The sequence below is a fragment of the Gekko japonicus genome, unplaced genomic scaffold, assembly GCF_001447785.1.
Source record: "Gekko japonicus isolate JY-2015 unplaced genomic scaffold, Gekko_japonicus_V1.1 scaffold802, whole genome shotgun sequence".
Taxonomy (NCBI): Eukaryota; Metazoa; Chordata; class Lepidosauria; order Squamata; family Gekkonidae; genus Gekko; species Gekko japonicus.
This window is the reverse complement of record NW_015175994.1, coordinates 5,347-20,887: the sequence shown is the minus strand read 5'-3', so window position 1 is coordinate 20,887 and position 15,541 is coordinate 5,347. Positions and strand designations below refer to the sequence as shown.

Here is a 15,541-nt window from a genome sequence, read left to right as displayed (position 1 = left end):
CTGAGACTACAGATGAAAATGCTTTTAACTCTTGGCTTTGCACGTTGCAGCTCCTCCATGAGAGGTATGATCTGACCACCGTAATTGCACTAATTACATTTAAATTGGACTATGGTAGTGTGCTTTCTGTGGGCTGCCTCAGAAGGCTATTTGGAAGCCTCAACTGGTTCGAAATGTGGCATTTGGGCTGCTGGAATATATGAGCTATGGAGACTACATCTCAGCAGTTCTAAAAAGTCTTCATTGATTGTACTTCTGGGCACAATTCAAAGTTTTGGTTATTATTTATAAAGTTCTACACAGTGTTTTCTACTATAGGAGCTTGCTTGCCATCTGAGTTCAATATCAGAGACCCTGCTTTGTGTGCCCTTACCTTTGAAAGTGAAGTGTATGAACACCAGGAACAGGAGAAGTGTATGAACACCAGGAACAGGACCTTTGTATTGGTTTTTGCCAAGGATGTGGAACGCCTTCCCAACAGAGCCTTGCCTGAATTGTTGCTTCTGTGCTGTACTATGTTTTATGGATGTTTTCATGACATTTTGTTGCTTTATTCTGATGCACTTTCAACATTACTGGTACTTGGTTTTAATAATGATGCTGTCATGACATTCTGCTTTTTTGCTGGTGTTATGCATTTTAGTTTTAATGTGGTAATTATTGCTATGTTGTTTCATTCTGCTTTTATTGTGTTTTTATATTTGTAATCTATCTCATAGATACTTGTATGGGAGCATAAATATTTTACATAACATAAATTGAGGAGCAATTAAATAATTTATGTAGTTAAATGAGGATTGATTCATAATATACCTCCAAAAAACTAAGTTGCATTTAGTATCTGTGTGAGAGAATAATTTCATGATCTTCAACTTGGATAGCTGTCTGATGTCCACAGATTAAAAACAGACTTTTATTAATGCATGTTTCAACTTACTGTAAAGGTGTAATCTAATAATATAGGAAACTTGGCAAGATTTAAAGGATGAACATAGAGGTTCTTTCAAAAGAACAGGTACAAACCTTCTGTTGATCTGAGGAAGAAATTGGGGACTCAGGAAGGTTATGATGAAAATACTTGGTTGATTGTTATATCGATAGGGGAAAAGGGTATTGGATAACACAGTGTTACTAATCAAGTTCTGAAAGGGAGTTTAGCTATAGAGATCCAGTGGGTTTTCATACATCTGATTATGAACTTGTCCTCAGAGCATGGATTAAAAATCTATAAAATGGGGCTAGGAACAGAAAGGGGATATAATTCTGTATACCTGGTGCGGGTGGGAGAAGGGGGTGACAATGGAAGGCTTGATAAGAGGCAGAGGCAACAGGAGGGTTGGCAAGTAAGCAACAAGAGATGAAACAGGGATCAGAAGAGGAATGGGATTTTCCTCCCCCATGAGTCCTCACAGGTCCCCCTCTTTTAATAGAACAGTGCAAAACATGAGTGCTTGAAAAGGGAAGAATCGTATTTGTTTTTGCTTTGTGAGCTTTCTTCAGCAGGCCTCTGGAGAGATGCTACATAATTTTTTGTAAGAAATACTGAATGTGAGAGAAAATAATACTGCTTTACATTTTATAGTCTTCAGGTGTAGCTAGTAGAGATTCTACTCATAAGGAGGTGCTTTGAAAAAGACACCTGAGTGAATGTGATAAAAAATAAAGTGGGCAGAGATGAAACTTCAAAACAAAACTACCTGTTACATTCTGTACATGTAAAGAAGCCCTAACGTCTTTTATACAAAATGAAAAGCAGCAGCCTAAGGAGGTGCAGCAGGGGAAACAGAATGCTTAATAATTTATTTACTGTCTTTTTTCCTACTCAACTTCTCCACACAAATCCACACACACACCAAAGTTCCTCCACCAGCTCTGGTCTGGATGTACAGTCATCCTTGACAATATGTATCTGGAACCTTATAAGTGACAATTCCAAGTGAATCAGAAGCCAGTGGATAAAGGCTTGAGCCACATCTTACTATTTTTCTGTTCAGAATTGTGACGTCCAGGGCTTTGTTATATGTTTTCTGTGTAACGTGTAGTTGAAAGGCAGTAAATAAGTACATCAGAAGGAAAGGATAAAGAATTTCAAAATCTTTCATATGAATTTTTTGTAGTTGTTCAGTCGCACAGTCAAGTCAAGTCCAACTCTTCGCGACCCCATGAACCACTTCATGCCAGGTTCTCCTGTCTTCTGCCATCCTATGGAGTTTGCTCAGTTTCATGTTCGTTGTATCAATAACACTAACAATCTCATCCTTTGCTGTCCCCTTCTTCTTTTACCTTCAGTCTTTCCCACCATCAGGGTCTTCTCCAGTGAGTGCTTCCTTCTCATTTGGTGGCTAAAGTATTTGAGCTTCAGCTTCAGTATCTGTCGGGGTTGATTTCTTTTAGGATTGACTGATTTGATCTCCTAGCAGTCCAAGGGACTCTCAAACGTTTTCTCCAGCATCATAATTCGAAAGCATCTTCTCCCCTGAAATGGAGGCCATCTTGTGGGTGATTCCCATCCATCATTCAGGGAGGCAGGAACAATTCAAACTTCCTGTTTCCTGTGGTGGGAGTCACCCCAGGCTCAGTTCGTTTCCTGCCTCAGTAGGGAGAGCAGCTTGTTAGGTTAACCTACCAATCTCTGACAGTTTTTCTTTTTACTTATTCTTGACTCCTTCTCTTTTCTAACTTCTATATTCACTGCTAACTTATCCTATCTTGATCTTCCCCTCCCTTCTTTCCTCTCTACGGTTGGGGAATTCTATCTGCAGCACCTCCCCATAGGCTGCATAAGACAAGCGTGCCTCCTTAATATGGATCCCACGCAGACCAAGGATGGCTTTTTAGCCACGCCAGAGCCCATTCTGGCCGGGCGGGAGCCCAAGGATGCTGCGGCTCGAAAGCAAAGCGCCACAGAGGCGCCAGAAGAGCAAGGAGAGCCCGGCGCAGAAAAGTGCGCCACAACGAAGAAGGGCGCCGTGCCGCTCATGGAGGCAATTTTGAAGCGATCCGGATGGCACGTACCCCCGCATGTTAAGCCCGCTGAAACGCAAGGGCATTGCTCAGGCTCCCATGTCGCTATGAGCCATTCGGACGAGGACGCCGATGAAGGAGACAACGAGGAAGATGAGGGTGAAGTATGCCGTTACGGTTCCCCCTCCCTGTCTCCAGATGTGATGGCCCGTTCCAAGGAAGGGGGGAATGGTCCCCGCCACAGATCTCCCCCTCCCCCCAACCACCCGGCCCCTGGAAGACATAAGGATAGGGGATCATGGCCTACCAAGGCAGCTCAAAAGGGTTTCCCTACTCAGAAGGAGCCATATGATCCTCCTGAAGAGGACTGTATGTCCCTCAACTCTAGTGAGAATGAGGAGGGGGAGTTTTCATCCGATGATGGGGAAGAAAGGGAAAAGAAAACTGCTTCATCAGAGCAGTCCTTTCGTTTTTTTAAGGGAGAAGATTTCCAATACTTATTGTCTAAAACCCTATCAGCCTTATACATACAAAATACCCATCCCACAGCTAACAGAGGGGATGGCATAGCAGAGGAAGGTGATGAGATTACTGATTAGTTCTTTCCGCCAGTGGAATACTCAGAACAGGCATTTCCTTTTCCTGGTTTTTACGTCAGAAAAATAAAGGCAGAATGGCAAAGGCCTATGTCTAACAAACCCTTTCCAAGCATTATGAAAAAATTATATCCCACCACCTCACTTGCTTCCAGTTTATTGCAGGTACCATCAGTAGACGCCCCGGTGACGGCATTGCAGTCTTCCAGTCTAGTCTAGTCACAGCAACCTACGCAACAATCTTGACAAACGTGCGGAATTTGCCCTTAAGAAGTCACATGAAGCTAACGCCATGGCAATCAAGGCATTGGCTTCAGCCTCTACAGTTTCCAGAGCATCTATCGTGTGGATGAGGAAACTCATCCAAATGCTACCTGATGACAACCCTAGACTGATGGAGGGAGCTACGAGAATTCTAAACGCCATATCTTATACAGTGGATGCTACCATAGACACAATGGTTCTCACTTCCAGAGCCATGGCGTCGACCGCTGCTGTACGATGCCTAGTATGGCTCAGATCTTGGCCTGCTGACTATCAATCAAAAGCCATAGTTGTTGCTTACCCTTTTCAGGGCGACAAACTCTTCGGTGAACCTCTAGAAAGGATCCTGGTGGAGACTCGGGATAAAAAGAAAGCGCTTCCAAAATTCGTACGCCTTGGAGAGAAGGCATCAACGTCTTCGTCATTTCGTACACAACACACCCTTCCCAGATTTCGTCTGGATTACAGGAGATCTACGTGGGGCAACACCACCACCACCACCAACTCCAGGTAATCCTTTCGTAGAGGAGCTTCCAACAGCAACAGATTCTCAAGACCAAACTTCTTCAGGCAAGACAAAGGTGGGGCTGGCCGAGCTTCTTTCTCCCTCTTCTGATCTTCAGTTGTCTCTGAATGTTCACAAACATTCTGCCTGCTGAGGAAAATCATCAACCATGGACTGTTTCAAAACTATTGTCGGTGGCTAACAGTGCAGTCTTAAGTACACTTTCTTGGAACTAAGCCCCACAGAATATTCTTGAGTAGACCTGTTTAGGATTGTTCTCTAAGTAATTTAGCTGAGGAACAGCCTTCCCGGATGAATGTGGTGAAAGGAAGGTAGACTGAAACGTTCAGTGGGGAGAGATCCTTGTAGCAAGGAAGCTACAAGTAATTGAGAACCCTGAGGCAAAAAAGGCTGCTAAAAATGACCATGAGCCCCTGAACAAACTCTCCATCTGCTCCCACACAGGTGTAAAGAACACTTAAAGAAATACAAGAAGAGAATATTGGATTTATACTCCGCCCTTCATTCAGAGTGGCTTACAAACTCCTTTCCCTTCCCCTCCCCACAACAGGCTCCCTGTGAGGTAGGTGGGGCTGAGAGAGCTCTGAGAGAACTGCTCTTCCAAGAACAGCTCTGTCAGAACTATGGTTTGCCCAAGGTCATCCAGCAGCTGCAAGTGGAGGAGTGGGGAATCAAACCCGGTTCTCCCAGATTAGAGTCCACACACTTAAGAGAAGAGGGATGTGCAAACCAGGAAAAAAGTGAAACAAGTCTCTCTGAACGCAGTGGGGTCTACTTCTCCTTCCTTAGTGCCTCTAAGCATAGCAAACCAAAAAGACTCACTGATGGTTTCAGAAGAGATCCACTCTAGGAATCTAGGTTTCTCCACTTTAACCCTTTTCTTCACTGTGAAGAATAGCTATAGAAGAGCACTTGCTATGATTTCGAGCCAAGGAAAGGGTTAAGCTGATCCATTGTGGGTTGATAGGGAGGTTTCTAACTGTTGCTGAAGACTTGGAATATAAGCTCTTGGCCAAAACCAACCAGCATTATGCCTGCTGTTCTCAAAGAACAAATTGAGGCAGGTGGACTGTAGTGTTCCCTCTAAGCTGAGTTAGTGTGACCTAGCTCACAGTTTTTTAGCCTCTGGCTCACACATTTTTGTCTTCTCTCAGAAAGGATGACTCCAGAGCAAACTAATTTATGCAGTAGCCAAATCGTTCACTCACAGCTTTAATGCCAGTAGCTCACAAAATAGAATTTTTGCTTATAAAACTCCACAGCTTAGAAGGAGCATTGGTGGACTGCCAGAACAAACCAACCCCTGGATATTTTGTATCCCTAGTCTTCTTCTCTAAATGGCCCTTAGAGAAAAGAATTTGAATAGACAGTGTAAAAACAAAGAGACAGGGGAAGATGAATGTTGGGACAGAGGAATGTTGGCCTCCCCCCACTCCCATCACCTGCAGACAAGTCCTCAAATCTGAGCAGAAAGTTTTCCTCCTCCTTTCTAGATGTAAAAGGCCAGCTAAGGTTACTCCTCTTGACAGAAAAGCACTCTGCTCACTCCCAGAAGCATTATTTTCCTGTGCAAAATTATGTTGGCTTCTCTGCTGGGACTCATGTTGGGGAGACCAGATTTGCTATCTTCACTGGCATGGCCTCTCCCATGTGTGAATTGTGTGATTTATTGCAGAGAAAGTAAAAGCATACTAACTTGATCTGTATTTTTCATGGTTGCATGGTTGCAGCTTCCCTGCAAGAGCAAAGGAAACCTAAAGTGTCTTTAGTCAAAAAGTGTAAAGCTGGCTCACCAGCTCTGAGTTGGGAAATACCTGGAAATTTTTGGGGTGGAGCTTGAGCAGTGGGTGTTGCCTTCTGACACACTTCCGGTGATGTCAGGGGGTGTAGCATATGCTAATGAGTTATGCTAATGAGCTCCTACACCTCTTTTTCTACGAAATGACCCCTGGCTTTGACTATACGAACTTTTGTCGGCGGGGTGATGTCTCTACTTTTTATTATGCTGTCTAGGTTTGCCATAGCTTTCCTCCCAAGAAGCAGGCGTCTTTTAATTTCATGGCTGCAGTCACCGTCTGCAGTGATCTTGGATCCCAGGAATGTGAATATGAAATGTGGATCCAGTTAAGTGAATTAAGGAGAAGGATAAGATGATCAAACAGTTATTTTGTGGTATCCATGGTTTTGCAAATCCAATGTGATATTTGACCCTTGGGATGAAATAGGGATTTTTTCCCGGAACTCTTTCCTTACTTTAGCTGCTGCCTTAATGTAGGAGTCAGCACATTTATAGGCTATATAGAAGATGCCATCAGTAGTCTTTGCGCAACGCAAGTGTTCTTTGTGTTACTCTCTGGTTTCTTTCCCTCTTTATCTTCAGTACACATGTCAGCTGTGAAAATAAGATACTATAAAAGTTGAGGTTGCTAATTTTTTGTTCTAAATCTTATCATTTTTTAAATACTTTTTAATGTGAAATGTCATATAAAAAGTAAACTAGGCCATTGTAATGATATACCTGTATCCTAGAACAGCTGAATTTTAAGGCAGAGAAAGAGATATTGTTGTTATCCATTCATTTTCTGAATAATACAGGCCACAGATTTTTAACCTAGTCATTTTCATTGTGAGTTCAAAACTATGTGTAACAGCTTTTTGAAAAATGGGCTGTTGCTTAATTCTTTTATGGTGGAAAGTTAACCGTGAGTCAGACCCTGTGACCCATGAGCAGAAGGTGCTTGCTGAAGTGGATCTCCCCCGCCTTCCCCTTCTCATAGCAGCCCTGTGATCTCTAAAGGGGGGGGAAATCTCCCAAAAGCACTTGGGGCTGTGGCAAGAGGAGGAATTAAATGAAATCACCCCCTCACTCTTACACAAATAGAAATCTTATTCACTGAGCTTATTCCACTCATGAGTCACTGGTGGCCTCTTGGTAGCTCCATATTTATATGGAAACACTATTTATGTGATCCACTGGGTTCACATCGGTACTATCTGTGTGTTTAGGGTTTCCAGCAGGCCTGGAGAAAAATGTACTGCTTCTTTAATAGAGGCTTAGTATATGGAAATGGGCAGCTGAAGCTTTTTGTGGCGTGGAGGTAAATATCATCACCTGGTAGATAACATCCCTGCCAGCTTCTATAAAAGGGACAGGGCATTTTTTTTCTCCAAGCAGTTGGGAATTGTAACAGTGGTGGCACTTGAGGGCAATGGCATTTTTTAAAGCAACTGCTTCCGGAAAATGGTAGCTACACATAGAGCAACCAGGTGAAGGTCCTGGTTTGAAGACTAACAACAGCTCCACTTGTTCCCAAGATGATTGCCTGGGGTGCTGGGAGAGCAGCTGCCATCATGTACCTAAAATTACAAATTACTTGTATTAATTATTAAAATATTTATCTTTCATTGTTAAATAATGCTTTTGCTTTGTTTGCTGTTGTCTGTTGTTAGAATTTGACCCTATATTTTCAATTAAAATCACTGTCCTGTTTTCTAGAGAAAACCAAAACCATAAAAACATGTTGGGCAGACCTGGATGGAAATTCTTACATTAGTGGGGTTTCTTGTGTGAGCAGTTCTTCAACATGGAAACCAACAGTGTTTACAAAACTCTTCCACAAAAAAAAATAATAATGGAGTAACTCTTCAAATTATGTGAAGCATGTATTTATCTTAATTTGATTAATTGGCATAATGTATTCCAGATGCAGAATATGGAAGTCTTTGGTATAGAATTCTAGATTTGTCATCTCCTAAGAAGCCTTTTCACATTATACTGGTTGCTAATAACTGTACACTAATCATAGCTAATCACAGCTCCCTGACAAGTTCACACTTTACATTTGTAAGTGCATGCTCAAAACATCTTGAGTGTACTACTAAAAATTGAACTGGGTTTCAAGGGTGAAATTATTAGAAATTTCGACAGGATGCTGAACAATCTACCAGATTGCTATGGATACTGTTCAGTATTGGATAGATCCTTTTTTCTTCTGTAGATCATAAAAACTAACTTTTGATTCACCTTAACAATATTCAAATGCACATTTTAAATATATTCAGTTTTATTTAACTTTTACAGTAGTGGCACAAAACATGTATTGTACCATATACAAAGCTATTTTTTTTTTTTTACAAAAGAGCACATATATTTTACTAGGAGAAATTTTAAGAATTCCCTTGTAGTAACAGATCAGTAGCTAGTGAGGGTCAGGTTTATAGGGGCCCCTAAGTTCTAAAGGAGTGAGGAACCAGCTAAGTCCTTAAACACTGGCAGATCCTGATGTTTTCTCAGAGAGTTGACTCTCCTGATGACTCTCAGAGAGTTTCCTATTGTCAGGTCATGCTCTTGTTGAAGTCTTGGTCAACTTTTAGAACATGGACATGACCTGGGGTGCTTGACTAAATGGCTGTGGTCACACATACTAAATAATCCACTTTCAATCTACTTTTCAACTGGATTTTGCCAGTTCACACAGTAAAATCCAGTTGGAAAGTGCACTGAAAGTGGATTATTTAGTTTGTGTGACTGCAGCCAATATCCCCTAGATGCCTCCTCCCATGGATTAGAGTCTGGAAACAAATGGAGGAAATCTCAATTTGAGTCCAACTCAACCTGAGCTTCCTTTATTGACCATTCTTGATGATATTAGACATCCAATTAGTGCTTTCCAGCTGATTGCTTTATATTCTAAGGGAGCTTCTTCAAGTGGGGAGTCAGGGACTGAGCATAGTCTATTTGAATCTTTTCCAGCATGCTGTTACTTGTTTGCAAAGTACTTTGTATAATAAAGTTGCTTGTATCCACTGCAACCTTGAAGCTCTATTGGGTGTCTTATAGCTCTCAAATGTTCCCTTAGGCTTATTGGCTACCTGCTTCGATAAGTTCCAGTTACTGCTGCCAGATGATGTGATCTGGCTGTTTGAAGGGGTGTTGCCTGCCACTCTTATAATTGACTGTTCTTGGCTGATATCTGGTTAGGAGGAAGAAGTGACCCATTGAATCTGAGAGGTGCTGAATGCCATATTAAGGAAGATGCAGACAGTTTTGCCAACTGTTGACCTGTCAGAAATCTCCCCCCTTGAGATAAGGTACCCAAGCAAAGGGTGGCTGCTCAGGTATTTCCGAATAACACATTTTAACCTGTTTCCTCTCTGCTTTTAGGACTGAATCGCATTGGCCATTCTGGTAGGAGAAAAACAGAGAGATTGTGAATCTGTTAAGTCTTCTGGAGGTTTAAGTGCATTTTGATTTAACTCAATATGAGTCAATATGAGTCCAGCCTGTGCTCAATATGAGTCCGGCCTGTGCTGAAAGCACTGCACTGGCTGCCGATAGCGTACCGGATTTGCTTCAAAGTGCTGGTTCTTACCTTTAAAGCCCTATATGGCCGGGGTCCAATATACCTAAGGGACCGCCTTTCCCCATATGTTCCCCTGCGGGCACTGCGGTCGGGGACGCAACATCTCCTGACGATTCCAGGCCCCAAGGAGGCCAGGCTGGCTGCTACCAGGGCCAGAGCTTTTTCGGTGGCGGCTCCTACCTGGTGGAATGAGCTCCCAGAGGAGGTCCGGGCCCTGCGGGACCTTGTGCAGTTCTGCAGGGCCTGCAAGATGGAGCTCTTCCGCCAGGCTTTCGAGTAGGAGCCGCCACTATCGTACCATCACTATTTTACCATAATTACCAACTGGCCCTGGGAAGAGAGAACGACAGTGTCACGTGGAACTGACAGCACTGATTGGGTGTACCATCTTTGAGACGTCATCTTTATGGAAGATTATTCTGGAACATCTAGAGCACTTGATATGTTGTAACATTGTAGTACTGATTTTATATGGTTTTAACCTGTTTTAATGTGTTGGCTTACGCGTATCTGTGAGCCGCCCTGAGCCCGCATCGTGGGGAGGGCGGGCTATAAATTGAATTTATAAATAAATAAAATAACTGACCATGATATCTTTCTGGATTGCTTAGCTAGAACAGGACAGGCAAAATGTTGTGGTAGAGGAGTGCTACCTTCCTTCATGGCCTTTACATTACAAGGTGCCACAGGCTTCCATCTTAAATCACATGCTTGCTGGGTAAACTCATCCAGAGATTTGTCATCTAATCCAGCCATGGCAGTGGATGTCCTGAATAGGGGCCTGGAGTTGATAATGGCCTGGATAAGGACGGATAAACTGAAGCTCAGTCCAAGCAAGATTAATAGATGTCATGGCTGGTCATATTTGGTTCATTCTGGATGAGTCTGCACTCCATTTTAAGACTAGATTTGTGTTTTTGTGGTGCTGTTAGACTCTTTGATTATGGACACTCAAATGCTGTCCGCCATCCAGAACACCTTTTTCTGGTCTCAGTATGCCATCTTTCTTGGGCACCCATAATCTTGCAACAGTTATATCCTCACTTTAGTAGCATCCGATTATGTTGATTCAGCTGATTCAGCAAATCAACCTATCATCACAGTTTACATCTTACTTCAGAGGGCTATGCAAGCACAGTCCTAATTTCTGCATGCTCACACCAGTTGGATTGGGGTTCAAGGGTATAGCACCTGTGACCCCTATTTGATCATTCATAGCAAAGTGTTGTAATTCATCCTGCACCTAAAACAAGTGAACATTTGTTTTTTTCTTTGTTTTCTTCATAGTTCTACGAGGCTTGAAGTGGGCTATTTAGATACGAATGAAATACAAAAGTGAATAAGCTTCTTTATTGGCTAACCGTATCATGGTTTTCAGAATTTTAAAGTACAAGTGAAGCTGCTTGTGATAGAAATAGAACATGCTGCACAAGGGGGTTGGAATAAACAATCTGTTCTTGCTCATTAAGGATGACCATGCATAAGTGACTTATGACTTAACTTTGCTCAGTCTCTTGCTATGTGTTCAGTCATCCTTAACTCAAATTAAAAAATGGTTTATTCTGCTCCCTCTTTGGAGGGACTGGTTAGAATGAAGCATATTGAGATTTTCATATATCAGTCTTGAGTCTGAAGATAGAGTATGCTGACAATGATTGTGGGACTGATTTGATTTCCAGTGTTGAAGACTTCCCTCATTTGCATGAGCTCTGTTATTACCTGCTACCTATTCTGTGTCTAAATTCTTTTAAAGCTCGTAATAACTATCATTTCACTATTAGAGGCAGTCTTGGCATAATGGCTAAAAGTAAATTGCCAAGGAAACCAGTGCTAGGTATTCTTTCTTCGTGTTCATGGGCACATAAGTGGCAAGGACCTTCATAATCATTGCTGTTCCTTGTTGTAAATGAAATCAGATGTTTCCATTCAGAACTGTGTAACATTGGGTGGCCTAACTCAGCATGTGTGCTACAAATAGCACAGGCATCAAGGGTATGTTGTATTCCTAGATAAGAACAGGCCTGTGGGCTTCGCTATGGCAGAGAGTCCCCATGCTGTGATACTTCTTGCTCTGGGCTCAATAAAATAGAAGTAAATCCATCCCAAAGCAAAGGGGAGTAAGCTGCATACATATACATTAGAGTTACACTGTCTTGGAACTTTGGGCAACTTTTGGTACACTTGCCAAGAAGGTTTGACCATTGCTGTTGTAGTACTTTTTGTACATATCTAAGGGGCTTCTTTTTTCCTTTTTTCCTTTTTTGTTAAAGCAATCCTAATTTGTTTTAGGTATAACCCTTAATACCTTAATTACAGGGTATGTAGAAGGAATTCCACATTTACCTGAGTTAATTTTCCAGAATGTTTTAAGTAGGATGCTGTACTAATATAAATGTAAATTAGTCTGTCATCCAGGTATTCCTGCCAGATAAGTAAGTATTATTCTTTTAAATGTAGTATGTGGAGTTTGGTGATAAAGCTGCTTCTAGTGAGTGTGTTTTTTAAAAAAGAGAGTGTCTATGTCAGAAGCTTTGCCCCCATTTTTATTGTACCTAAATGACATGGTGGTGATACTGATTGATTATGGGAAGGAAGGAAGCACTGTTTTTTTGCACAAATAATTGATTAACACAGTACAGGGTAACTAGAGGAACACCAAGTGGGTCAGCATAAACTGAACTGGCCATCATGCAGTGATATATTATGTCATATTCATAGTGTGGACAGTAGCATGTGCTCAGAGTTAAATTTAACATTGCAGTAACATAGTAGAATGAATTGCCTTACCATGGTTCCCTATTTAGATTTTATCACTTTCCAGGCTTTGTGTAACTGATAGATGTTCAATTATATGTGAAGTGACTATTAAGGCATCAGTACTCGTCTAGGGGTCTAGGTCTCCTCTCCCCTCTTCTCTGGAAATTGTGTTAAATCCATTAATGTACAAAGAAACGTGCATTCATCAGGTATAGCGATGGAGGCCAGGGTGCATATTACAGCTTTTACTGCGTGTAAGACGTTGCAGTCCTGTTCTTAAGAACTGCCAGGCAGATTGGGAATCACGGTCACGGTTAATAGCAGCGAATTGCCAGCTCTTGATGGGTGGGTAGTCACTCTTTTCAGTGGCTGCCCCCTGGGGGAGAAGGTAGAAAAACAGAGGGAGGGAATTAGAGTGACTTTGCACACTTGAGCAGGTTCATGCCGCTGGATCAGTGGCAAGCATTGGCAGGGCTCCACTCTGGGGAGGCTCACAACAACATCACAGTCTCATTTTTACCAATTGGTGTTGCTATAGCCAGTGGTGCTCAGAGGGAGAGCAGAGAAAGGAGGGGTTGTGGAGGAGGGGGAGAAGGGAATGCAGGAGACTGGGCTAAATGAAACAACAAAAAAAGTGTTTTGTAAGTAAGTCAAGTTCAGGCTATAACTGTTAGTGAGGTGCTGTTAATTGTACAGAAGTACCAGAATTGAAGTTTCAGTGTGTGATTAAGGAGCTGGCTTGCAAATTTTCAGCATAACCTTAATTTTTTCAAGGTTCTTTGGGTGTAGAATGGCTTATAATAATGATTTTGACTAATACGATTTTTGACATGCAACTTCAATGCTTAACCTTAGTACAACTCCAGAGCATTTCATGTGTATTCAGCTGTAAAGAGTGATGATTTAAAGGGATAATATAAGAAAAAGGTCGTTTTAGAATGAACCTTTAACAAATTGCATAAAGGAAACTTATTATTCCGCAAGTAGAAGGCTGTGCTGCTTTTCTGATTATTTTTTCTGCTTGATTCAAAAAGTTGTGGGGACATGATAGGGAAAAGAAACAAAAAATGAAATAGAATACTGCAAGCAGTGAACATTATCGTGATGGTTATGATTTTTGTTGCTGCTAAAAATACTCAGCAATAATGTGGTTATTCATCTTCTTTCTTCTTTTGGGTGAAGAATTCGCTCTAACAAGAAAATGCTTTTGTTGGTTGGAGGACTGCCTCCTGGACCTGACCGGCTACCCAGCAATTTGGTTCAGTATTACGATGATGAAAAGAAGACATGGAAAATACTGACAAGTAAGCAGTTTATTCTATGTTGAATTACCTTGATGAATTTTAAAACATGGTTAATCAAATTAGACACTTTATTGATTTGCTTCCCTACAGAGATTTTATATAGTATGAGGGTTTCACAATAGGAAAATGAATTGAGATAGCAGAAGATAGTAAATTTACAATGGAATAGGCCTAAATTAAAACTGGCTTAAAATCATTTCAGTAAGTTTTCAAAGCAAACTTGCAAAGCTTTTTCATATAAACCGCCCTTCTCCTTTATATACCCTTCCTTTATGCTATTAATAACTATGCATATTACATGCTTTGGACACAATCGAGAAGAATCAAGCACTGTCAAGCCACATTGATTTCAAAGAGAGAGCTAAGCTTGTGCTTAAATCACTGCCATTGAAACCAGGGGGGGCCTAGAAATCTCACCTTTGGCCAGAGCATGTCCAGTGAATATTTTACTTTAGTGTTCATGGAATTCTGTATTGTATACCATTTTAGTCCCTTCTTTGTAGCTTTTATTTTGATGTCTACAGTAATAAAGAGAGTTTGTCCCATAGTCCCCCAGAACTCTCGCTGAAACAAGCATGTATGAATGACTTATGTCAGCTTTGGTAAACTGTGTTGCCGGGCTTTCTAGCCAGGTTTTTTACCTTCTTTCTTAAAGAGCAGCTGTGTCTTACAAGAAGCATTTGGTCTTGAGATTTGAGCTTTGGAGCGTATTGTTATATTGGTTACGATTTCCAATCTAACTTTGTCATGGAATCACATAATAGTTTTGTGTGTCTGTTTTCCAGTGCAATAGGCTGTGTATGTACTGGTCCCCTTGTGGGCAGACTAGCTGCGTTGGTCAATAAAACTAAATTTTTAACTGTCAGAATTTCCTAAAGCTGTTCAGATAAAATTATAAATGAGCAATTTTGATCCATAAATCAAAGCCATAGTTTAAAAAGCTAGACAACTGGTGAAACTTGGATTTACTAACAGAAATGTTCTTTCCCTGGCAGTGTGATCTTAGGGGGCCACTTTAGCTGCAGTAGTGCAAACAGAGATTTGCAAAAAGGAGTATCATATAGGAGAACTGCAGTGGTGTAATAGCACTAATTGTCACTCGTTTATTAAAGAACAAATTGTGCTGCAATACCAACATGGACATCATAGTGACCCATGTCATCAACTCCTGTCTGGTAACTCTGTCTCAAATATTTTTACCAACTGTTATATCGTCTCCAGTATTAAAAACCTTTCCGTAAGACAATATTTTGACTACAGAATATATGTTAAGGTATGCAATGTAGCTAGAGCACTTCTTGGTTGTTGTTTATTGCCAAATATATGGGTATCAGCTATTGATTGCAACAAAAAGATTCCCTGAGCACTAGTATGCTGGATATGCAGGAGAAGCTGTTGTATGTAGCTACTAGGAGAAATGAGCCATAGAATACAAAGTCTGCTGTGTTATACAAGAGGCACAATGCCAGTTGGATTTTATCTGTAAACAGAAAGCATGATACAGTACATATAGAGTAGCAGACAACCGATAGATCTTTTTAAAAATGACTGATATACAGGAAAATGTTTGTCCAAAAAAACAGCTTACAAAACAGTTCCTGGACTTGATTGTGCAATGAATGTCTTCTTTAGCAAATAAAAGAGAACTCATTTTGGAAGTAAGTTCATCAGGAATATCACTTCTGCTCCAGTATCAAATTTATCAAATACATGCCCGCTGCTCTAAGGACACTGCTGTCGTTTTTAATTTACTGGTACCAGGTAATA

At 41.2% G+C, this 15,541-nt stretch overlaps 1 protein-coding gene across 1 annotated transcript in view; it reads left to right on the top strand.

Annotated features, from left to right (window-relative positions):
• LOC107123197 (kelch-like protein 14) overlaps window positions 1-13,774 on the top strand; it is a gene marked incomplete at its 3' end in the record, with an annotated part of 30,862 nt that extends 17,088 nt beyond the window's left edge. Inside the window, exon 2 of the mRNA XM_015426391.1 lies at window positions 13,653-13,774. Coding sequence (XP_015281877.1) covers window positions 13,653-13,774 — 122 coding nt within the window. The remainder of the gene's footprint in view (window positions 1-13,652) is intronic.
• Between the last annotated feature and the right edge of the window lie 1,767 nt (window positions 13,775-15,541).